Source organism: Sinocyclocheilus anshuiensis, unplaced genomic scaffold (assembly GCF_001515605.1).
Source record: "Sinocyclocheilus anshuiensis isolate Anshui unplaced genomic scaffold, SAMN03320099.WGS_v1.1 scaffold2408, whole genome shotgun sequence".
Lineage (NCBI taxonomy): Eukaryota > Metazoa > Chordata > Actinopteri > Cypriniformes > Cyprinidae > Sinocyclocheilus > Sinocyclocheilus anshuiensis.
In genome coordinates this window covers 241,597-267,573 of record NW_015542492.1, presented here as the reverse complement: position 1 = coordinate 267,573, position 25,977 = coordinate 241,597, and the positions used below count along the sequence as shown (strand labels likewise).

At 39.0% G+C, this 25,977-nt stretch overlaps 1 protein-coding gene across 1 annotated transcript in view; it reads right to left on the bottom strand.

The window, feature by feature from the left end:
* Positions 1 to 22,431, bottom strand: part of LOC107694098 (USP6 N-terminal-like protein) — a 35,082-nt gene extending 12,651 nt beyond the window's left edge. The window contains exons 1-4 of the mRNA XM_016493693.1: positions 22,276 to 22,431; positions 8,903 to 8,976; positions 6,883 to 6,968; positions 311 to 350 (exon numbers count right to left, since the gene is read on the bottom strand). Of these exons, the coding sequence (XP_016349179.1) occupies positions 311 to 350; positions 6,883 to 6,968; positions 8,903 to 8,968 (192 nt within the window). The 5' untranslated portion in view covers positions 8,969 to 8,976; positions 22,276 to 22,431. The remainder of the gene's footprint in view (positions 1 to 310; positions 351 to 6,882; positions 6,969 to 8,902; positions 8,977 to 22,275) is intronic.
* Between the last annotated feature and the right edge of the window lie 3,546 nt (positions 22,432 to 25,977).

Genomic DNA, 25,977 nt, shown 5'->3' with positions numbered 1-25,977 from the left:
TCAGCTGGAAAATGCATCAACCACCTCCAAGCTGTGAATATGTCACATGAGAGCACACCTCCAGACAGCCCAGCTGTGTCTGCCACACACTCTTGTATACTAAACGCTCATGTCTGAAGGTCACCATAAGCCTGTTTACAAAAGAGTCTCCACACTGCTACTGATTCAAACTGTGATCCTTTGTGATTTCTTTTGTGTTTTTGTCTGTGATTTTACAAAACACTATTTGAATAGTATATTCACATGCTGTTTAAATACACATCACCTGTACAGTATATTTATATGCTTCATTTGTGTGTGTCTCCATTACCTTCTCTTCAAGTGCACTGGGTGTGGGTAATTCTTCTTCACTGTGGGAAAAACAAATAAGTTGGAAAACAATAAAATTCTAACATACCATAACAAACATTCCTGTCTGGCTGGGATTAGGTTAAGACCCTGAGTTCCTTTTCAGTCAGTCACTTTCAACGTCACGTCGGTGACCGACGAATTGGGAATCTCGCTAAAGAGACCAATCTACTTCGAGTGTAAACTAAACGAGCCAATGCACACTGGCATGCGATGATTGCATCCAGCTGCCTATTTTCATACTCAGCTTTTCGCTTCGGAGCCAAGCGGTGTGACTGTTCTGCTCCTGACTTTGTACTGGAGAGAAGACGAGTTTTCAGCACGCTCTTTGGAGCTTCTTTTGTGTTGGTGGCACGGCGCTACAGCGGTGGCGGTTTCCTGTGTCGAGTGGGTTACACACATCAGGCTGTACTACCCCCTGTTTGTGTTGCACGCGGCCATCTCCCCTGTGCGCTTCAGCACTTATAAGAGCAGTTTCATAAAAGAGCATACACAGGTGCATCTTTGTAAAGACGACGGTCCGTCTTTTTAAAGGTGCCGTTTCACCCGTGCTTTTCTGAATGTGGTCTTTACCTGGCGCCGGGTGATGGTCACGATCACTGCCTCGCGTGCCTGGGCATTAAGCACGCTGAGGTGACGTTCATGGACGAGTCATGTTCTCATTGCGGGAAGATGACCATCTCGGAGTTGCGGGCCAGGCTCGTTACCTTGAAAGGGGCGGAGTTCCGGTGCCTCTGCCGTGATCTAGTTCTCTTAATGGCAAAAGTCAGGGGAGGACTATTTCGGGCAGTAGCTCGGGCGGTCTGAGGACTACAGTGGGGGCGACTCCTCCGAGGAACCAACTTCCGAGGATTACCCACTCCTGGGCCCTTTACAAAGAGCGTACCAGCCGTATCCTTTGGGGCTCCTCCCGACGATCGGATGTCTATCGCTGCATCGGAGGGTGAGCCGGAACTCTTTGGAGAGGAAGATCCAGCGATTCGGATCCAGAGATGATGGCTATGCTTTCCTGGGCCGCAGAGAGGGTAGGGCTCGAGTGGACACCTCCACCATGTCCTGAACCCTCGAGGTTGGATGATTGGTTTCTTGGGGTGGCCCGCACTGGTTCTCAGCAGCCCACTCCGGTACCATTCTTCCTGGAAGTGCATGAGGAGCTTACCAGGTCGTGGATGGCACCTTTTACTGCCTGAAACCGACCTACTAGCTCCTCCTCCCTCACCAACCTTGACGGTGGTGCAGACAAGGTGTATACGGGGGTCCCCCCAGTGAAGCGGTCGGTAGCGATGCAGTTGTGTCCTAATACCGCTTCCACCTAGCGGGGCAAACCGTCCCTTCCCTCCCGGGCCTGTAGGTACTCGTCTGGTCTGACTGGCAGTGCTTATGTGGCCTGTGGAGAGGCTGCATCTGCCTTACACGCCATGGCGTTACTGCAAGTCCACCAGGCTAAGGATCTGAAGGACCTGCATGAGGGTGGTCATGATCTGGAAGTTCTAAAGGAACTCCGAACCGCAACTGACCTCGCGCTCCGAGCGTCGAAGGTCACAGCAAGTTTTCTGGGTCATGCGATATTCACGCTTGTGGTCCAGGAACGCCATCTATGGCTGTGTCTGGCCGACATGAGGGATGCCAACAAAGTGTGGTTCCTCAATGCCCCCATGTCCCAGACCGGCCTCTTCGGCGACGCAGTCAAGCTTCGGCTCAGACCCTGCTTCGGTCTACCTGCGAGCCGCCCATGACGGGTCCCTGTGTTCCACCTCGCTGCCCCACTGCGGGTACGTTGGTGGTCCCGCTGATCCCGCTTGCACGGTATCTGGGAGCCTGGCTAGCGCTGCCCAGCCCGTCTCGCTGGCTTCTTCGGACCATCAGACTCGGCTATGCGATTCAGTTCAACCGGCGTCCCCCCAAGTTCAGGGGCATCCACTTCACATCAGTGAAGGTAGCCTATGCTCATGTATTGCGTGCGGATATTGGTCCTACTGGCGAAGGACATGATAGAGCCGGTCCCTCCAGCCGATATGAAGACAGGGTTTTACAGCCCCTACTTTATTGTACCCAAGAAAGGTGGTGGGTTACGACCGATCTTGGACTTGCGTGTCTTGAATCGGGCCCTTCACAGGCTACCGTTCAAGATGTTGACGCAGAAACGCATCTTTGGGTGCATCCGTCCCCGAGATTTGTTTGCAGCAATCGACCTGAAGGACGCATACTTTCATGTCTCAATCTTTCCGCACCACAGACCCTTTCTGCGGTTCACGTTCGAAGGACGAGCATATCAGTACAAGCTCCTGCCCTTTGGGCTGTCCCTGTCTCCCCGTGTCTTCACGAAAGTTGCGGTGGGGGATTTCGTTCCCCTGAGAGAGCAGGGTTTTTGCATCCTCAACTATCTCGACGACCGGCTCATACAAGCACAGTCTCGGGATCAGTTGTGTGAGCACAGGGACCTGGTGCTCAGGCACCTCAGCCTGTTGGGTCTTCGGGTCAACTGGGAAAAGAGCAAACTCTCCCCAATGCAGAGGATCTCTTTTCTCAGTATGGAGTTGGATTCGGTCGAACAGACAGCACGCCTCACAGAGGAATGTGCTCAGTCGGCGTTGAACTGCTTGAATTCGTTCAAGGGCAGGACGGCGGTCCCACTGAAGCAATTTCAGAGGGTCCTGGGGCATATGGCAGCTGCAGTGGCAGTTACGCCGCTGGGGCTGCTTCATATGAGACCGCTTCAGTCCCAAGGTGTGGTAGCGTGGCACTCACCAGGTCCAAGTTACACCGGTTTATTTAGCTCTTCCTGTCCTATAGTTGTAAAGCACTGCAGTTTATCTTTTGGTGCGATGAATGAAGCTGAAGTAACAGGTCAGGAAGAACAGGTCTCCAGGCATGATGTGGTACACACGGATGCCTCCACCACCGGCTGGGGTGCCACCTACAAGAGGCAAGCAGTCTCAGGGGTGTGGACGGGCCCCCTACTGCAGTGGCATATCAATTGCCTAGAGTTGTTAGCAGTGCGCCTTGTCTTGAACCGTCTCAAAGGGCGCTTACGAGGTAAACACGTGCTGGTCTGAATGGACAACACTGCGACTGTTGCATACATCAACCGATAAGGTGGTCTGCGCTCCCGTCGTATGTAGCAACTCGTTACAGAAGCATCTGAGGTCGCTTCGTGCCATTCATATTCCGGGTCTGCTCAACCGTGAGGCCGACGAGCTATCACGAGCTTCGCTCTCGGGAGAATGGAGACTCCATCCCCAGACGGTCCAGCTGATTTGGAGACGTTTCGGAGCCGCTCAGGTAGACCTTTTTGCCTCTCCAGAAACCTCTCACTGCCAGCTGTTCTGCTCCCTAACCGAGGGAACACACAGCTGGCCACGGGGCTTGCGCAAATATGCGTTTCCCCCAGTGAGCCTTCTCGAACAGACACTGTGAAAACTCAGGGAGGACGAGGAACAGGTCCTGCTTGTGGCACCCTACTGGCCCACTCGAACCTGGTTCCCGGAACTGATGCTTCTTGTGACAGCCCCTCCCTGGCGGATTCCTCTGAGGAAGGATCTACTTTCTCAGAGACGGGGCACCCTGTGGCACCCACGTCCGGACCTCTGGAAACTCCATGTCTGGTCCCAGGACGGGACGCGGAGGTTCTAGGTGACCTACCCCAAGAGGTAGTGGGCACCATCACTTCGGCACGAGCACCGTCTACAAGACACGCTTATGCCTTGAAGTGGAACCTGTTCGCCGAGTGGTGTTCCTCTCATCGAGAGGATCCCCGAAGATGTCTGATCAGAGTTGTGCTCTCCTTCTTGCAGCAAGGGTTGGAGTGAAGGCTGTCTCCCTCCACCCTTAAAGTTTACGTCGCTGCTATTTCCGTCAACCACGACCCTGTGGAGGTGAAAACAGTGGGGAAGTACGTCCTGGTCATCAGGTTCCTTAGGGGGGCAAGAAGGTTGAACCCTCCTCGACCTCCCTCTATACCCTCTTGGGATCTGTCTCTGGTGCTCAGAGCGCTACAGCGTGTCCCATTTGAGCCTTTGCAGTCAGTCGAGCTAAAGTTTCTTTCAATGAAGACTCTGCTGGTTGCATTGGCCTCCATCAAGAGGTTAGGGGACCTGCACACATTTTCGGTCGATGAATCGTGCCTAGAGTTTGGGCGGGCTGACTTCCAGATAACCCTGAGGCTCCGGCCCGGCTATGTGCCCAAGGTTCCTACTAGTTCCTACTACTCCTTTCAGGGATCAGGTAGTGAACCTGCAAGCGCTGCCCCCAGAGGAGGCAGACCCAACCCTATCTTTGCTCTGTCCCGTCCACGCTGATTGTACGTGGACAGGACACAAAGCTTCAGGACCTCAGAGCAGCTCTTTGTCTGTTACGGAGGTCGGCAGAAGGGGAATGTCGTCTCTAAACAGAGGATGGCCCACTGGATAGTGGATGCCATCGCCCTGGCTTATCAGGCACAGGGCGTACCCTGCCCGCTCAGGTTGCGAGCTCACTAGAAGTGTTGCATCCCCCTGGGCGCTGGCTCGTGGCATCTTGCTGTCAGATATTTGTAGAGGTACAGGCTGGGTGACCCTCAACACGTTTGCTAGGTTCTATAGCCTTCGTGTTGAGCCGGTATCCTCCTGTGTTCTCACCTCAAACGGGTAGAAGCACTCAGAGGCTCCGGCTTAATGTCGGCTTGCTATGTCACAAATAGTGACACTTGCTCCAAAGAGTCCATACTGTAGACCCTGTCGAGCTCCTCCATCCCCTTGGTAGCCAGATGTGGCAGAACGTCTGGCGCCAGGGCCTCATTCGATGAATCCGTGAGAACCAGTAGAGGGCTGGGTTCCATATATGGTGACCCAAGTGGATCCCATATGTATAAATTCCACGGTATAATCAGAATCAGAATCAGAAAAAGCTTTATTGCCAAGTATGCTTGCGCATACAAGGAATTTGTTTTAGTGACATAAGCTTCCAGTAAATAGAGACTACAACAACACACAGACAATAGAAAATAAGATGAGAATAAAAAAAAATACACATATGTAAATATAAATAGACAAATATTGAAAAAAAGATCGAAAAAAAAATAAATTGTATGTACAGTTGTGCTATAGATGATAGAATCGAATAGAATAGAATTAGATGCAGGGATGTACTAGGATGGAGGTGGAGAGCAGCGGGGAGAGAACACATCCCTGAGGGGCACCAGTGTTGGTGGAGCGGCTGTTTGACATGAATTTCCCCAGTCTCACTAGCTGTTGCCTATCTGTCAGAAAGCTGGTGATCCACTGACAATAGCTAGGGCTATTGTTTGATCTGGAGGGCTGTTGGAATGATGGTGTTGAAAGCCGAACTAAAGTCCACAAACAGGATCCTCACATATTCTAATACGGGCTCTGTAATTCAGAGCCCGTGTTTCCCCGGCAGACTTGCATGCCATTTCCCAAGAGGGTTGCAATCACATCTAATTCTTCCATATGCACCTAAACGATTTTCCATATGTGTAAGTGCTTCCGAAACCTCCATCGGGAAGGATGGGGCCTCCGCACTGTACCTGTTCCAAGTTCCTGAGTATGCGTTGTACCTGCTGCCTATTTATACTCGTGCTGCAAGCAGCAGCAGCTGGATGCAATCATCACATGCCAATGTGCATTGGCTCGTTTAGTTTACGCTCGAAGTAGATTGGTCTATCTAGCGAGATTCCCAATTCGTCGGTCACCGACATGACGTCTCCATTCCCTCCTTCAGGGAACGAGGGTTACAATACTTAACGAGACGTTATAATTAATTAATTAACAAATAAATAAATAAATAAGTAAATAAAAACAATAGGCAATCGCTCTTTAATTTGTGCCGAGGTTGTTGTTTGATTCAGACATAATTAAAATAACAATGTACACTACCATTCAAAGATTTGGTCTCTTACGCTCTCCAAGGCTGCACTTGCTTGATCAAAAATACAGGAAAAAAATGAAATATTGTAAAATATCATTGCAATTTACAATTACTATTTTCTATATGAATATAGATAAAATGTAATTTATTCCTATGATAGCAAAAGTGAATTTTCAGCAGCCATTACTCCAGTCATCAGTTTTACATGATCCTTAAGAAATCATTCTACTATGAAGAAACATTTCTTGTTATCAATTTTGAAAAGTTGCCTTTTTTTCTGTTTCTTTCTTTCTTTCTCTTTCTTTCTTTCTTTCTTTCTTTCTTTCTTTCTATCTATCTATCTATCTATCTATCTATCACACCTGAAACTTTTGGATAGTAGTGTACATCTGTGCCCAAATTTACTGTACCTAACCTTGACATTGAACACTAATTCAGTTCCAATAGTGCCATAGTGCACTCCTAAAATCAGATTGCTTCATATGATTAAATGTGTTGACAGACAATCCATGTTGATTAAAAAAATATAATGAAAGAAAGACACTGTCATTATGAGTGACAGTTCAGACAAAATAAAAATAGTTTTACAGGGCTTTTAAAACAAATGAACAAATGCATCCTTCACCTGCCAACATGCCAAATGAGTGTTGGGTTTTACGCAGGACTTACTGAAGAAATCCAAAGCGATCTGTGACTCTGTATATGCTGTAGTCTGCATCCTCCCAAGGATCGATCTGAACTCCTGCGTCTCTACCCTGAAATATACACAAGTGAATACTTCATTTGACTCATCTGAACACAAATCATGTAGAGTTTATCAAAGGTGCAACAAATCATCCAGTTCCAGGCAAATTTTAAGCAACTTTAAATGCAGCAGTTCTGAATCAGATTTGATTTTCATGAGCCTAATGGTAATATAATAATATATGGTATGTTATCATCTTAATAATATTCAATTCTTTATTGGCACATTTTCTAGTGATTATGGAAGCAGAAAATGCATTTATTCGGTGGTTGACAGATTTTCCACACAAAAAAAAAACAAAAAAAGTTATGTAATACACTTGGGTAAGTTGCAGGTTTTTATCAACTAAAAAAAGAAGTTGAATTAAACAAATAAATATATGAAACCAACACATTTTTGTTCAATGGAAGCAAATGAAATGTCTTGACATGTGGATGTCTGAATATCCACATTATCAGTGTGTACTTCGGTGACCTGGATCAACGTCCCCATCACTTTTTGCCATGACTGATTTTGTCCATATCCCACTCCAGTGATGCATCTACTGTAATACTGGAAGGATTTCCAATTGTCGAGCAGAAGCTTTCATTTTGTCTGTGTGTTATAAATGGAAGTTCTCTGCTGAAACTCATTTTCAATGTGTTGCTGAGTGATTGATGCAGTTATGGAAAGCGTCAGCAGCAATATTCTCTCTGGCACACAGCTCTCCACATTACCCTTTCACTTTTCTGTGGCCTGCTAACCATTCTAGTGAAATTACAAAATGCAAACAAATGTGTCCCAACCCCTGTTATACATCCAATGACATATAGCTGTAATTTTGACTTATGAGCAGAGAACATTTTAATGTTCAGCACTTATTTAACAGAATTTGCACCCTGTCAGTACAGCTGAAGTTTAAAAGCTTTTCCAATCGGTGTGGATTGATTCCCTGAGGGGGGATGGCTGCTGCTCTCCTGCCCTCTTCTCAACCCCATGGTGGAGAGAAGAGTGGAAAGAAAGCAGTGATCCGTGACAGACAGTTGAGGATTACAGTCCCTGTATTCCCCAATTTCAAATGAGACTGTAAGAGAATGTCATGATGTCATGTTCAAATTGATCACCATGGTGGCCATATATTTCACAAACACTTTGTTGGTTCAAAAATCCTCTGTCCGCTGCCCTAGCACATAAAACTGCCTTTAAGAGTTTTTACACATTTTAGGGAGTTTTTACTTGCCACAATATGTATTGCGAAAAAGCCCATACAAATAAAACTGACCTAACTCAACAACCACAAAGGCCACAGCATATTTGAACAACCTCCAGATGTAGACCCAATGTAAAATAAACAATATCCACATTAATGAATTAATTAAATGTCAAACTGTAATACAGCAACATACAGGACAATAATACATTTCCCCTGCTAATGATGAAAATAGGCTAATGATCAACATTACGTACACTACAATTCAAAAGGTTGGTGTTGGTAAGTTTTTTTTTTTTCTTTTATGCTCACCAAAGCTGCATGTATTCAACCAAAATTCAGTAAAACAGTAATATTGTGAAATATTATTACAATTTAAAATAACTAATAATATTTTAAAATGTAATTTATTCCTGTGATGGAAAAGCTGAATTTTCTCATATGCTGATTTGAAACATTTATTTATTTAGGAAACCATGACACATTCTTTGATGAATATAAAGTTAAAAAGAACATCATTTATTTTGACTTTTGATCAATTTAATACATCTTTGCTGAATTTAAGTATTCATTTCTTAAAACATTTATAGCATACATATCAGTTCTAGCACAAAGTCATTTTTTAGTACCTCATTACCTGAAGGTATACATTAAAGGAAATAGGCAAACTTGAATAAGTTACAGTAACTATCACAGAATCTGTACTATTTCAGTGAACATCTGCACAAAGTGTGAGGGTAAATGGCACAATTTACCTTATTATATTTAGAGATGATCTCAGCACGTTCCTCTGCTATCAGCACCTCTATGTCCTTCTTCATGTCAATGTCTAGAAATACAGCACATAAAGAACAATTAATGACAAGGAGAAAAATGAATACTGACAAAAAGCTGAACAATCTGGAAGACAGATTTTATGTTCTGTTAAGGACTATACATTTGTACAGATGAATATTAAATAGAATCACTTTGTCCTTTGAAGATAGCTCAGCAACACAGGAAAAAACACACACTGGTCATGAGTGCAACATATTCATCATGTTCAGACTGAGAAACTGGTCCAAAATCAGTTCTTGTTGGCACTGGGTAACCTGAGCTCTCATAATGTTTTGAAGATCCTGTTGGTCATATGAAGGCCTTGACTGTCTCAGAAACATTAGCCCCATGGGAACCACGGAGCCAAAAGAAGGGAACAAAGGTTCCCGCCAGGTTTCAACTGTCTGAGAGCACTGTGTGTCTGCTGAGTCAGTCGCACACACAAAACTAGAATCCCCCACTGTGGGATACAGCCCTGCATGACACACCATCATGTGTCATATTGAATATTTCCAACCCATCAAAAAATCATGCCATCTGACATTTAAAACTTCAATAAACAGGAGAGACTAAAAACACAGTGCCCTCACTACCAAATTAACAAATCCATTTGCTTTGTTTGTACAGTACCATTGATGACATTTCCTGATGTATTTACACAGATGGACAAATAAACAAATACTGTCCTTATTGTCCTCACTATGGCCCTCTTATTATTTCTTATCTGTCCCTTTCCCAATGTTTCCATCACTCTCACTGTTTCTTGAAGATTACTCATATCATAAGGCTGTCACAAAAGTACTGACACAAGGATTACAAGTGAACAGAAAATCTGAGCTATGTGTTTCTCAAAAAAAGGATAATAAAGTGTTTATAGTCATCTTCAGTCACAATCATAGTTTGTGATAGACTGTGCTTCCATGTCTTGCAAACCAGCAGAACCACAGGAAATAATTCTGTGCTTATGAATTTTGTACCACTCAATGAGAAACTCATTTACTCAAAACCCCAAACCACGGTTTGTAAAACTGAAGAAAAACAAAAGACATTACTAAGCATTTTTCTCATCACCCACTGTCATTATATTACATTGTATATCCTCTCAGTAAAATCTCTCTTTAAGTCAGTTTTAAAAATAATTGGTTACAAGAGCTGCTGAGGTAGTCTATGGTATAGCCATTGTAAGAAACATTAAAACCATGTTAGGTTATATGTAATATTTCTGGCACAATAACACTTTAGTGATCTGAAAACTCCCAAAGCTTCCAAATAGTCCAAACGATTTTTACAGAGAAACACAATTTTTCATTGATGCTGAAATTTAAACAGGGTTTTGTAGTGATGCACCAACATTTTCGCAATCGAATATTTGAGTGTTTATTATTTAATACATTTGATCAATTAATTGATTATTAAATAAACTTTATATTCAGCTTTGATTTTTTTGGGGTAAATGAAAACTTTTTCTCGGTAAAATAATTTCTGTGCATAACTAGTTTTGTTGATTTTTGCCAACCCATACAAAAAAAGTGTCACCTTCAAATAAACTGATCTGAAATCTGAATAAGCTGGCATTATCCCAACATTACATAAATAAACCAAGACGTCAAAAAATGTTCCACTTAATCTAATCCACTTCCATAAGGATAAGCAAAATCCTTCTTTCTCCTAAGGAAATCAGTGTCGTCATCTGTCACCCTTGCAGTAAACGAGGCAAAAGGATTAGGTTATGCAGTCTTTGATGAAACCTCAGATTATAAACCTCAAGACTGTCATTCTGAATGTACAAGTGCTCAGAACAAAGCATATCTGAAAATATTTAGATGATCCCATCAGTCATACCATATACACTATAACATATACATATAACGTGCTAATTTAGATGAATTAAGAGCTACCCAACAGGAATTCTGAATTCTGTGAGGTATTTCCTCTCCAAACCTCAGTTTGTGTGTATTTTTTGTTAGTCTAGTCTGTTATGCATGTCACAGAGACTCAGCCTAGCTTTATTCTCATATCTTATATTCACCATTGCCTCTACATTCAATCCATCTTTGTATGCCTTAAAGGGATCACATCATACTTTTTCCCTTGACATCCACTGAACTCTTTTCCACCCCCTCTCTCTGACCTAAATAATGGTTTTCTTTCTTTCTTTCATTAAAAATCTTTAAAAATATCTTTTTTTTTTTTTGTTGCAGAATCCCACAAGGCATTTGGTGAGAGTGTAACCCCCAATAATCACTACTACTTTTAACAGGATATCTGAGAAATGCATTTCCACTGCCTCCCATTGTGTGGTGTCAACAAGACAATGGCAGATGTTTTCTTAGGGGCTTTAGGGACTGTTTGATAGACAGTAAATGAGAGACCCCAAAAGGAGGGACAAGAGATCCTCAGAGGAACCTTGTTGCAATATTATTTATCTTAAATATAACGTTGTGAAGTGGAAATTATCTGCTTTTTAAGTTTGGGCTGCTGCATTTGACTTGAGATTGAGAGAAGAAAAACTGTGGTTTAGTAGCTCCGTTGGTCGGTTTGTGTACCAACCCCCTTTCAAGGGGGGAGAGAGAGAGGGGGGACGCCTTGCTGAGGACAATGATGAACAAGCATTTCATACAGACCAATCAGCTCACAGTACATCATCAGAACTATTTTACAGAAAATATATACATTCTGCTGTACTTTATAGTACACTATACACGTCCAATTTCTAAACTTCCTTTTATTGCAAAAATCCTAGAAAAGGTTGTGTTTTGTCAGCTCTCTTCTTTTTTTAGCAGATATTGACATAATGGTTAAGTTTCAGTTAGGGTTCAGAACTTATTAGGGTATTAAATTATATTTTATTGGAAGTTGACAATGGAAATTGTATCGGTCTTGTCTTGTTAGACCTGAGCGCTGCCTTTGACACACTGGATCATACCATCTTGTTAGAGCGTCTTGAGCGGTGTGTTGGGGTAAGTATGGTGGCTTTACGTTGGTTCCATTCTTACCTGGAGGATAGAACTTTCACTGTAAAGATTGGGAATAATTGTTCTTCTGTAAGTTATGGGTTACCTCAGGGCTCTATTTTAGGGCCGTTGCTTTTTGCTCTATACATGATTCCACTGGGCTCTATATTTAATAAATTTGGCATTTCGTATCATAGTTATGCTGATGACACGCAGTTGTACCTGCCATTTAAAGTTGTATCGGCTTTTAAATCGTCAAATAAACACAGTAGTAAAAAATAGTGTCTTTCAATTGAGGAGGATTGCAAAATTTAAGTCAGTTTTATCAAAGAATGATCTTGAAAAAGTTATACATGCTTTTATATTTCACGCTTGGATTATTGTAATGCGTTATGCAGGGGTTTGTCAGTCGTCCCTGTCGAGGTTACAATTGGTTCAAAATGCTGTGGCCAGACTGCTGACAAATACTAAAAAGAGACCATATAACTCCAATTCTGGCCTCTCTACACTGGCTACCAGTTAAACAATGAATTGTCTTTAAAATTCTGTTATTCGTTTTTAAAGCCATCAATGGCTTGGCCCCAGAGTACATCAAGGATCTGTTAGTTATTAAGTCCTCCTCAAGATCGCTAAGATCTAACTCGCAGATTATGCTCATAGTTCCACGTACACGTCTTAAGTGTAGAGGTGATTGAGCATTTTCAGTTGTGGCCCCTAGACTATGGAATGACCTCTCTGCAGATGTTCAAATCACGTCTTAAGACCCATTTGTACTCACAGGTGTTTGATTTGTAGTTTTACAGGTATTTACTGTATTTTAATTAATTGCTATTATTGTTTTTGACTTTCTTGTACAGCACTTTGGTATACTTTCATGGTTTTTAAGGCGCTTTATAAATAAATGATTGTTTGATTGATTGATCGATTGATTGATTGACTATTTTTGAAATTTACAAAGTACAATATGGGAAAGTTCCTACCGGCTTGTATCCCCTGTAGTACTTGTGTATGTGCGATATCTGTTCATTCAAGTGAAATTTCAATAAGATCCAACCTAGGCTCATTGAAAGAAAGCACTTCTACCTACTGTACACTTTTGCACTCCAAAATCGTACTAATACATTTCACTGCAATTTCCAAATGAAAAGACCACACAAATTATGCTTACGGGGCATATTATCATTTAATTAAAAAAAAGATCATTTGTAAACTAAAACATTTGCATCATCGAACCCACAACCTTTGGGTTATGAGTCCGACTATCTAACCATTAGGCCACGACTTCTCAGTAATATTAAATATTTAGACTTAATAGGCGATTTAACTTTTTTTACATTTTAATCTGGACTACAACATGCCCTAGATATTGTTTGAAAGTGTTTTGATTCTTTATTGTTCGGTCACACTTTACATTAGGGCTTCATTAGTTAACATTAGTTAATTCATTAGTTAACATAAACTGCCAATGAAAAATTCTTCTGAACATTAATTAATCTTAGGTATTCCAATATTTAATAACACGTTGTTAAAATCAAAAGTTGCAACTCTGTTATTTAATGAGCTAACATGAACTAAGACTTGTATTTTATTAACAAAGATTAATAACTTCTGTAGCAAATGTAGCTATTGCTCATTGTGAATGTTAATGCATTAACTAAGGTTAACTAATGAGGTCTTATTGTAAAGTGATACCTATTGGTCTTTATAGTTCTTTTGCACTTTAATCTGTGTAAAACTTTTAACTTTATAGATTTTTCTGTATTGCTTTATTGCATTTAAATGGTCAGTTATTTTTGTTATAAGAAAAAAGTTATTAAACCTGTTATACTGTATTATGACAGCACTTTTTTAAAACTAAATTTCAGTATCGTGATAATACCGTATACCGTGATAAAAGCATTAGCAATTAATCGCAACATGAAAATTTGATACCGGCATATCCCTAATCACATACTGTAATCAGCTCCATACTGTAATCATAGTCCATATCATTAATATTAAAATATTTATAACATCTGTTGAAACAACAGAAGCCTGAAAATCTAATGCTGTGAAATTGATTGAAAATATAAAAAAAGACACTTTTATAAAATAATTTATTCTTGTGATGAAACACAGAAAGAGTTTAGCAGAGGTAAATTGCTGAATTCATTGGATCAATCGGTTTAGTTTCAGTTTTTCCTGAAGAACAAGCATGACAGAAATTAGGCCAAGACATTATGTTCTTGTTTGAATGGAGACTGGGTGGGGTTTTTATTTTGATCACTTGTGTCAGTGTAAAAGTGCCTATTTAATTCAAATGACTTTCCATTTTAGGCCTGACTGTTGATCTCTTCCAACTCTGTTTATGAGTCAAGTACAGGGAAAATGTTGACCTACGGGCATAGATCTTACACAAGGTGCCATAAATAGCCATTTCTCTAGAGAGCCAGAGTCTAACCGTTGGCTTTCTAATTGTCTCAGTTCTCACCAGCATATGGAATGACAGGCCTTTCTGCTGAACGTCTTCCCAGCTGGATGTGAAACTCCATGCCTGACCTACTATAGGAATCACTGCCCACTGGCCTCCAAAAATATAGACACTGAGGAAAGAATAGATCCTCACAAAATCTATAGTATATTTTAGAGCGGTGAGATGTTTTACTGAAAGTTGAAAGCTGAAACGTACTAAAAGTTCAAAACAGCTAATTAAATAATGTAACATTATATAATAATTCTCCTTGATAAGTCATTAACAAACATTAAAGTCCATATTCTGCTGTACATTACACAATATAATGTAATAATCTTTGTTAATATTATAGACAGTTATTATAAAATGTCCATTTGGAATCAGTTTCAGCATGCAGTGATGTCACAGTGATATTTGTTGTTCACTCAACTGAAGAATATTTTGGTGAAAGAACACAATAACTTGTATGTATGGCAGTAAACATGAGTGGATCACTGTGGGCTGAAGCTATGAATTATTCATGTGTGCTGAATGAGGACAATGTTTGTTGGCAAACCTACATAATAAGAGGGGTCTTCAGCATTTTTAAAGAGCAATATGCATGCATGATATTTGAGCTTTTTGACATCCCCCCGGGCAGTTTATAATGTCAAAATGTACTAATTTCAGATATTGTTTCTTGATATATTTGTGTGAAATAATAATTATTATTAATAATAATAATTTAACTCTAAAAACCATTACTTTTAGTTATGAACATACTGCCTTTATTAAAAGTGTCTAAAAAGTTGAAAGAATGTCAGAATTCTATTTGATAACGTGTCACTACATTTTTACAGCTTCCTGGCCAAGAGCTGTAGGCAGAAACTTATATAAGGTTGTTTTTTTAAAAGCTTGTCACATATTCATTGTGTTAGTTTGGCGGAGGAGCTTAAAACAATCACACTGGCTTCAAGTCGAATAGTTCTCATTCTCAAAACCTTTGAGACTCATTTCAAACTGTGACATCGGGCCTTGCTGGCCAGGCTCCTGGGTGTGCACCGAAATCTGAGGACCAAACTGAGTCTAGTGTGGTTATGGAAAAAAAGACTATGGCTCCCTTTATGCAAGAAAACAAAGAGGTCAAGGTTTAAGCAAAGCCAAGACTGGACGGTATGACGCTTTTTGTTAGAGAAAAGAGTTCTAATTGGGATGATCATACAGGTCTGCTCTGTTGACATTTACTGTTCTGACGTAAAAGGGAGAAGGTAAACATTTAGAGCGTAACAGTCGTCAGAGCAGTTGTCAGTGGTTGAGCAAGGACAACTGGCATCACTCGCACCGCCATCTGGGTGGGCCATCACTGCCTCGTACTTGCTCACAGATGTAGAGCACTTCAACACACTGAGGGAGCCTTGTCCTGACTGAGAGTCTTCACAAGCAGGCGCACACACACACACACACACACACACACACACACACACAGTGAAGGCAACGTGAGACCAATCATTAATGTGGCAAGTTGTTTGGTTAATGTACATGAGCTCAGTGCTGTTGTTTTGTTTGAGCACAAGCATATGGCAGTAACCAGTGTTAACATCTGAGTGAATGGTAACTGAATAGCAGTACGCTGGAACGGTACCAGATCCCAGATTTACACAGAATAATTTTTTATTTTATTTTTTTTTAAATAAACAAAAAATATATGGTATGATAACACCTCCCCACAGAGGTTTGAGGAAAGAATATATACATTTGATGGAAAGCCAAATCCTGGAGAGGAAATACTAATAAGAATCTCCAAAACCTGAAGCATGCAAAAGACATCTGGTAACACTTTAAGTGGTTGAAGGAAGGAAATGTACAATACCTACATTCATATGAACCAAACTGTAATGAAAACATGTGAGAAATGTCTCATGTTGGAGCCATTTCCGAGTGGTTAATGCATGTCCTCCACATGTAATATTAGTACAACTGGCTTCTGCACAAAATAATGCAATTAGACAACTTATAACAGGGCTGTAAAGTGCAGCATGTATGTCGCACATGCTACAAAAAAACGGCATGTGCAATGAATAAATGTACCACATTATGCGATACAGGTTTGCATGCATGTGAGGGACAGAGCTGCTTGTTTGTTTGAAGCAAGGATTTTTGTCTGCGTGTTTGTGTGTGATGTTGAATCAATAATCCGCTGCTATTTTACTTGGTAGTCTAATGTGCAATTTAAAAATCATGTCCATACATCCAACTCCATTTCCCACAATTCCTACTGGTTTGCACATAAAAGAGTTAAGTGATGGCTGCACATAGGGCTACATTTGTGTGGCCTGTACAACAAAACTTTCAATCTCTGTAGCACCAGTGCTATGCGCAAAAAAGTTAACATACAGCCCTGTATAATGTGTAAACTTATAAAATAATGCACTACGCAGAATATTTTGGAGGAAAGCTTACATTTGTAAATGATTACAGCCTCTGGAGGATTTATTTTAGAGACGCACCGATTGCAATTTTCTTGGCCGATTTGGATTTCCGATTTTTTTGTAAGAGTGACCTGCCGATACTGATTTTTGCCGGATCAGATTTTCTTTCTAAGAACTATAATTAACAGCATATTCAAACAAACATCTACTTTTTTTTTCAATGCAAATCAATTATTTACATAATAAAAGACATTATTAAACATCACAATTCCCCCAATCTGGACTAAATTACAGATGCTCTCTCACTTAAATAAATCTCAAAATAAAATGCTCTGTGACTGGAAAGAAATAACAATTAACTGAAAATGAATTCCTATGTATATAACAAAACGGATATCACTTGCCACTGTGTTTATAAATGGTAATTTCCCCCCCTAACCTTATTAAATGTGTCATCTTTCAAATCAAATTCTTACATTGTTTCAATTAATTCAGTTAGAATAATAAGAAACGGTAGAGTTGTTTGTTACCATTCAAATGAAATCAGTATCAACAAACTCCATCTTTACCCTGCGGAGGAAACACAGAAGCTACATCTGAAGTGTGGCATTAGATGTATTTACACAGACCGTTTGATGAAGCTAAGGTGCCATAAATGCATTTACACCACAAAATTGCAAATGCATAAATAATTGCATAAGATTAATGTTTTAAATAATTTTTGACCGTACAAATAAGAAATGTTGGGAAAAATGCAATGATACTTTTAAATATGAAACCAAACCACCAGTAGGTGGTGGCAAATGACTGTTTTAATGAGTGAGTCATTTAGTCATTCATTCTACCGATTCGTTCAAAAGGCTGATCATTCAGAAACGAAGCAAGTCTTTATGAATGGGTTACTGAATCATTGACTCACTCGATTCGTTCAAACACTGCTGTGTGTTGCTTGGAGACACATGACAGTTCTGCTGTGGCTTTGATTGGAAATATTATCGTTTGCGAAACTGAGCAAAAACAGTCAATATAGTGTCTCATTTTAATTTCTTGTTTATTGAACTACTATTGTACAAAATCAGTGTCACATTGCAGTCGTGTTGATAATCGGGGAAACTTCTTGGTCGTGTAATGTTGCTTACCTACATCATTTATTATAAAAAAATAAAATTTCTACCGCAGTATGCATCTATAACTTTCTGTGAGTGCTGTTGCGCTCATTTGTTTTGGTTGTCCCAGACAACAAATCTACTTGTCCCAGACAAGTGTTAATCGAGCCCTGTGGTTCCCCCCCCAGTTTACTTTGGCCTACACATATTACTAATTGTGAACTTTGTATCTTTTTCACTTACAGTGAAGAACTTCCACGCCGATGACATGTTTACATGTGGATGTGAGCTTAGCTGTGACGTCAAAACGGACCGGCTCAGAATCGGCAGACTGACCGGGTGGTCACCAGTCCAGGCCGATCATGCGGAAAATCGGCTAATTCCGGTCCCTGGCCGGTTGAGCGGTGCATTTTTTATTCATTAATTCAAATCGCATTTATACTGATGCATTTGGCAGACGCCTTTTTTTTTTCATCCACTGCATTAATTTTACACACATCTTGTTTTCCCATGGCATCAAACCCATGACCCCTTGGCATTGCTAGCATGCTTTACTAAAGTAAGCATATCAGTGACCAGTGTTGGGAAGGTTACTTTGGAAATGTAATAGGTTACAGATTACAAGTTACCCTATTTAAACTGTAATAGTAGTGTAACTATTTCAATTACTTTATTAAAGTAATGTAACTGATTACATTTGAATACTTTTTGATTACTTTTCTAAATTCTTAACAAATGTTTTAAAATAATATTTTTTTTTCTTCAAACATTTAAAGCAGTCACGGTTAACTTTACAGTAGGACTCAACACTAGTTAGTATCAGACTTTCAAAATCCTTCTTCACTTGAATTAAGATAATAATTATTTAATTTAAAGCACAGCCACCACAAAATCAGACTTTAGCAGCTATGTTTACTTTGAGATCATTCTGCGGTTAAATACAGATTTATGATCATAAGATATAGTTTAATACTAGCTTTTTGAAATCAAAATATTTGCATAGCCATGACAAGTAACACTGGCATCTAGCAATGCTTTGGGGAAAAAAAAAACTGTTAATCTTTAAAAAAAATAAATAAAGCATATACATAAACCCAAACAGGAAATAAAACAGTTATTGAATAAGCATGTGTCCTATTCTGTGTCCTAAACTCCTGAAACATTGGTGTCTCATATTTTAGAGCAGTCGATGCAATTTGGGAAAGAAATAAATCAAATCTGTATGTGTGTGAAAATATTCAGATGTAACCCCCTTTATAATCTTTAACATTTTCATAAGTAACTGTAATTTAATTACACATTTTTTCTTTAAATTACATAATTCCGTTACATGTAACTAGTTACTCCCCAACACTGTCAGTGACATACAGTAACTGTCTCTTTGCTTCTATAGTATTCACTGCACTATTCAGCACCAACCCTTGTGTGAGATCAATACAGCGAGCACACAAAGTAATCACTTTAGTGAATTAAAAAAGACTAAAGAGAGTTCAGAGTCATAGCCTAGCAGCCAATGCTCTGAGCTATGTTGCTCATTCAGAGGATGCAAGTTCGAGTCTGTTGAAAGTTTGAAACAGGGAGAAGAGTAATTTCAACCTGTTCTCCCTTGTCATTTCCTGTCCCACTTCTCTACCATAGCTCTCAATACTAGACGGGAAAAAAACAAAAATAAAACTTAATAAAAGAAAGACTTGAGATTAAACTAGTTTATTTAGATAAATCTCAGTGAATAAAGTGTGTTTTAATGTCACTTTAAGAGGCAGCCACTAAATGATAAAGCTGTGGCCATATGGATAACAATTATGGGTGATGGTGGTGGATAAAAAGCTTATTATGCAATAAACATTTATTTATGTATTTTTCATTTAAAATTAAAACTTGTCTATCCACAGAGCTCTACTGCAAAAAAAGAAAAAGAAAAAGAAAAAAAAGGCCTTTAGGAAATGTTTAGTTTAATGAGGTCTGACAACCTCATTAGATTATCTCATCCTAATGACAAATTATTACTACCATTATTCTTAACAGTCAAGAGTGAACTGTTCAACAGCAGAAAAATGTGGTGCTTAAAAACATATTATTATAAAACGTCTATGTTCATTTACTCACCACCATGTCCTTCCAAATTTGTATGACTATTGTTCCTCTTCAAAACACAAAATGAACATATTTTTAGCAAAACTCGAGAGATTTCTGTCCTTCAGTTGAAAGTCTATTCCACTTTTGAGCTTCCATAAGAACCAATAAGGTTTGTTCTCGTGTATCAATCGAGTACGGTTGAGCTTCCGTGCTGACGATATTTGATGAGCTCCATGTATGAGTGTTGACCAATGTTTATTTGTGAATTAATTAAATCTGTTCATCATATAACATGATAGAATCTCTTCAAAAGACATGAATCGCCCAATTCATATTGATTACTTTTATGATGTCTTTATGAACTTTCTGAAACGTCAAAGTTTTGGTGGAATGGACTTCAAAGGAGGGACAGAAATCTTTCATTAAAATGTCATTAAAAATATCTTCATTTGTGTTTCGAAGTTGAAAAGTCTTAAGTGTTTGGAATGAAATGAGGGGTGAGTAAATGATGACATACTTTTCATTTTTGGGTGAACCAATTCTTTACAGGCAATATATGTGAAGGTTTTAAGCAATGCAGTGATACAGCAGCAGGTTTTCATAGTCTGGGCTCAGTAAACGGATTGAAAAAAGTATGTTTTTAATGTTTCAGGACAAAGACTGCTAAACATACATCAACAGATTCATAAAAATAACTAATCCCTATGACATCAACAAAGAGCAACGGAAGATAATGTACAGCAGTATTTTAAAATACAAGACAATACAACAATTTACAGGTCGCAATTGAGGCTGAGAGCAGAAATGTTTGTTTAGTTATTCTGCTCTCACCTACAGTTACTGTAAATTAAATAGGCCAGTATGAGCAGAATATGGGCAAAATGACTGTAAAATACATCTATAAAGAAGCCCACCCAAAAGCTTACACACAGATCTGTCATTGGCCTACTTCCATATACTGAACATCTGTGTGCATAAAGGCAAAAGGAGCATGATTTACTCCTAAATATGTGTGCATGTTCGTTTATGACAAAAAGAGAGAAATGCTGACTGACCATGTTTTCTCTTATGGAAATACTGGAGATGTTGTCTCTTACAGTACTTTTCTGTATTTTATTAAGTTTGGATACTATTTAATCAACTCATCAAATCATAAAAATATACAACAATTGCAAAATGTAGGCCATGAGACCATATAATGTGTATTCCTCAGTATCTTGGCTTCGTTCTCACTGTCTTTATCTAATATTGACCAGAATTACTTGTTTTGATTTGCACAAATATAAACATTCAGTTATGGTGGATATTCTAAAGAACACCTGATCTCATTGTAATTAACACATCAGATTCTGATTATATAAGTGTTATGTGTGTAAATGCATAACCAGATTAAGCCAATAGCCTACTACAGTTTCTACATTATAGCAATTTTTACTGCTCTTGTGTGTTATTTTTAAGGACATGGCTGAGAATTAACGAATGAGTGCACTTCTAGTACCTCCAAATAATAGGAAGTTATTCATAATATTCTACATTATAAAGGAATATTCCTCTAAAATCAGAATATTCCACTATAATGAATGAGTGCTTCTCTAATACCTCCAAACAGTAACGCAGAATAAAGAAACCATAATATAAGCACCAAATCAAAATCAATAAAAGCAAATGTGCATGTGCATGTGGCCATTAAGAACGAATAAAGAGAATGTTAGAAATGCAGACACAAAGGAAAAGCATCGGAGATGTGTCTGGAATATGGAGATTCCATAAACGAATCACCTGAACTGCACCAGACTGAAGGACGCATTTCAGAGCTGTGATCAAGAGGGAATGTTTGTAAACAGCTTCAGTGTAAATCCGCTGAAAGTGAATGAGCTCTGTTGCTTTCTCTCGTGCATTTTCATTAACTGGTTCTTTACGTGCATTTTGAATTAAGTCGACTGAATTAAAACGACAAGACATAAATAACCGAGATGTTGTTGAATATGGTGGATTTCAAATCGCTCTCAGTCCAGCTGCAAAATTATAATATAATTATAATACATATAATTTATTATAATGATTTAACATTAAAGCATGTCAACATATTCTGTTACACCAAATACACAAAATAATGATCTTTAAAAAAGCATCATATGACCCCTTTAAAATGACACTCTGTGTCGTTGCAGTTCTTTCTGTGGCTATATTGGATCTTGCATAATATCACTGTTATGGTATGCAACATTTAGGAGCAGTAAGAATAAACAGAATCGAACGTCATGATAGCGAATTCATAATAAAATATTCCCATAAATGAATATATATATACATTACCGTTTATTGGAAATACTCTTCATTCCTTCGTCGCTGGAAACATGGGAGGTAAAGCAAAGCGAATACTAAAATCCCGTGGATACAATAGCTGCATGTAATAGCATTGAGAGGAGCGCAAAGCAGCACGTCAGAGCGTACAGGCTGTAGCAGCCTGTACAGTTCGATCCTGGCTGGCAGCTGGTCACGTGATCTGCCAGTAACGCCTGCTGTCTGCCAGGGAAAGATTGGACCGCTACTGGCAGAGTAGGTCACGTGACAAGCTACCAATTATGGAAATAGTGACTGTCCATATAGGCATCTACTGAGCAAGCGCATCTACACCTCTCAGTGTCTAAAGAATGTCATGCAAACTTTATACAAAATATCTAAACATTTTGATGTGGTTTGTGTTGAGCCTTAAAGGGATAGGTCACCCAAACATTCTGTCATCATTTACGTTGTTCTATCCAAACCTGTATGAGTTTCTTTCTTCTGAACGCAAAAGAAGATATTTTGAAAAATGTTGGTAACCAAACAGTTAGTATTTATAGTAACAGATAGCCCCCACCCCACCCCCCATACCAGTCAGCTTGTCAACTGCGTGGTTAACACTAGGCCTGTTCTTCAGAATGTCTTCTTTCGTGTTGAACCGAAGAAAGAAACTCATACAGGTTTGAGACAACTTGACAACTTGTACTATTTTTAGGTGAACTATCCATTTAATGTAACAATAAACAGAGAACCAAGACCCTAATCTAAGACCTAAACTAATAACTGAAAATTAATAAATAAATAATATAGGCTACTTTGAAGTAATGCTATGTGGTCTGAATGAAAATTAGGTGAAAACGTAAAATTAAGCACTTGTAAATATGAGTTTATTTATTACTGAAATGCCATTTGAGGTTTTTAAGAGGCACTTGCTCTTCCCATGTTCAAATTTAAAACACAATAACCTTTCAAATAATATTCAGGATATGGGACAGACAGGCAAAAAGACAGACAGATAGCCAGAAAGATGTCTGTTGTCAACAAATCGAAGAGAGAAATTGTGCAATTGTGCTCTCTGCTGGTGATTGCGTGATAATGTAGCCTATCTGGTGGGTTTTATTTAAATATTGAACATAATATGTTAAATTAGGTCTACTAATTTAAAAGCTCGACTATAGTGATGTTTTACATTTCATTGAGGTTCTCTCTGTTCTATCAGTGACATACAGTAATTTACTGAATGCCCCACTCAGCAATAGATAGATAGATAGATAGATAGATAGATAGACAGATAGATAGATAGATAGATAGATAGATAGATAGATAGATAGATAGATAGATAGATAGATAGTACAATCCCATTCTGAATAGAGCTGCCACAGTTTGTCTCAGTTGCTTTGGCTTTTGAATTTTTTTTTTCTCTCAAAACAATGTTCAAATCTCTGAACAATTAGTTTCTTGTTCACTCCAGATTTGACTTTCTTGTTCATTTAAGCAAATTGCACATGTATTGTGCAAAAGAGTAAATACAATTGTCTTCAATTTAAACAATAACGAAATGCACATGATTTGCTCAAAACTGATGAGCTGATTCTCAGTCAAATTGTCATTGCTTTTCACAGCTTCTAAACATTCTTTATTCATGTGAACCATTACATGCAAAATCATCCATCAAAATCTGTCAGACACACGTAGCCTATATTCCATAATGGAATGTTTTCGGTTTACATGTAGGGCCCTGACACATAAAATGTACAGAATTATTTCATTCATTTTGTTGGCATTGGCCAATTAACTGACACAATAACTATGGTTTTTCAATAGAGCTGTAATGTTGCCTCAACACTCAACAGCTGTGATTTGTAACAAAGGCAGTTGCACAGTTTAGTGTTTATACTCAATGAGATAACTTCACACAGCAGTTTTTAAATGGATCCCACTAGTATTCTTTAGGCAGTGTAGTACTCTGTAATAGGTTTTGTGTGTCAAATGAAGCTAAAGTTTGATTGTGACAAAAGAGAATATGCTTTTGACTAAAATATTTGGCGAAGTTTGAGGTTTGTACAAGTTGGTGTGTAGTTTTGAGATTGTGTTTATAATTGTGAGAAAATGGTGAATTATTTCATGATATTTTGTGCTAGCAATCAAGAAAAACTGTAATATGCATTTTTTTTTAAATAAATAGATACTAGACTTAAATACTAGACTATTGTTTCAATGAAGGAGAATCAGGAGAATCTTACTATTATCATTATTTACCAGCAACGCTGTATGTTCACTGCTATCAAGATGCTAATGTCACATGTTGGTAGTAATAGAGAGCAATGAAAGGACACACTTGTAAATGTAATGTGGGATTATTAACAGCATGTCAACAAACGTATAGAAGATAAGTAGCAAAGGGTGGGGAAAAGTAAACACAATCAATTCAGTCATTGTATCATAGACACTGCCCTAAACATGCAGCTAAAAAAAACAAAAAACAATAAATGAAACCACTAAGAATGAAAAAGGCATTGTAAATATACAGTGAAATATTTTATGAATTAAATTTTTCATTAAGGACATTAAGCAGATGTAGCCGTGGTCCAACACAGTCCAAATTCAGTTAAATTCATCCACAGTTATTCAGTTATCTCTGCAATACTTCTATGAAGATCAAATCATTTATATAGTACACTCTGTACACTCCTGACTCCGTATTTGCATTTAATTTGCAGTGAGTTCCCTTTTTGTCCACTAGGTGGAAAGAAATTCCAAGCTAAATGCATTACCACAGATAATCTCAACGTCCAACATGTGGACACACTGAAGGGTCAAAGGGTTGCATGAGTGTTTCCCTTCTTTTCTGTTTATGCTGGCTTGGCTTGCATCATAGCTAGATGAGACATTCCCTTATAGTGAATGAAGCATACAAGGTTACAATCTGGAGTTGTTTTTTTTACGGTCATTAAAATAAACTCAAAACTGATGACAGAATCGATGGAAGAGGTCAATTCTAAACAATTACAGATGAAAGTTTTAGGAATCATGGCCATATTGTTTTACATATTATGGCAGTTGGTGTAGGACGTCTTTTAAATCCAGCCATTCAAACACTGTAGCTTTCAAGTTTTCTCTTCTGTGTTCACCGCAGGTGTGCCGTGCGGTTACGTAAGTCTGTTTTTCTGAGGGGATTTGCTGTCTCTGGTGAAAAGCAAGGCACCGGAGTGAGGGGGGCAAGGGCTACGCCTTTTCTTTTGTTCTTTTACCTGTTTCTAAGTATCTTATTGCCTTGTATTATCCAACATACAAATAAAATCCATTCAAGGAAAGAGAAACAACAGCAGATCACCTGAAATTAACCACTGAAAGTAAATGGAATGAGAAGAAAAATGGGAACACCAAAGTCATATACAGTATGTTTAAAAGTTACTAGGCGGTCATGTGATACAACGTGGAATTGTTTGAAAATTCAAATGTAAATTACTTCAAATATAGTGAACAAGTTTTCTGGACATGCTGAATACTTAGTGTGCTGTGCAATTTTGCTTTGAACCGACATTTTGTCATCTTCTACAAAAGTCTCTCTGAGGACTTTGGGTCATATGCTTTACTCAGCCTACTTTTTCAAACAACTGAGATGTGTTTGAAGGATGGCATTTCTTAATTGAATGACAACCATCCCAACTGCTAAGAACTTCAAAAGGGTAGTGGAAATCTGATAGTGTTCATAGATTCAATGGAAGTATG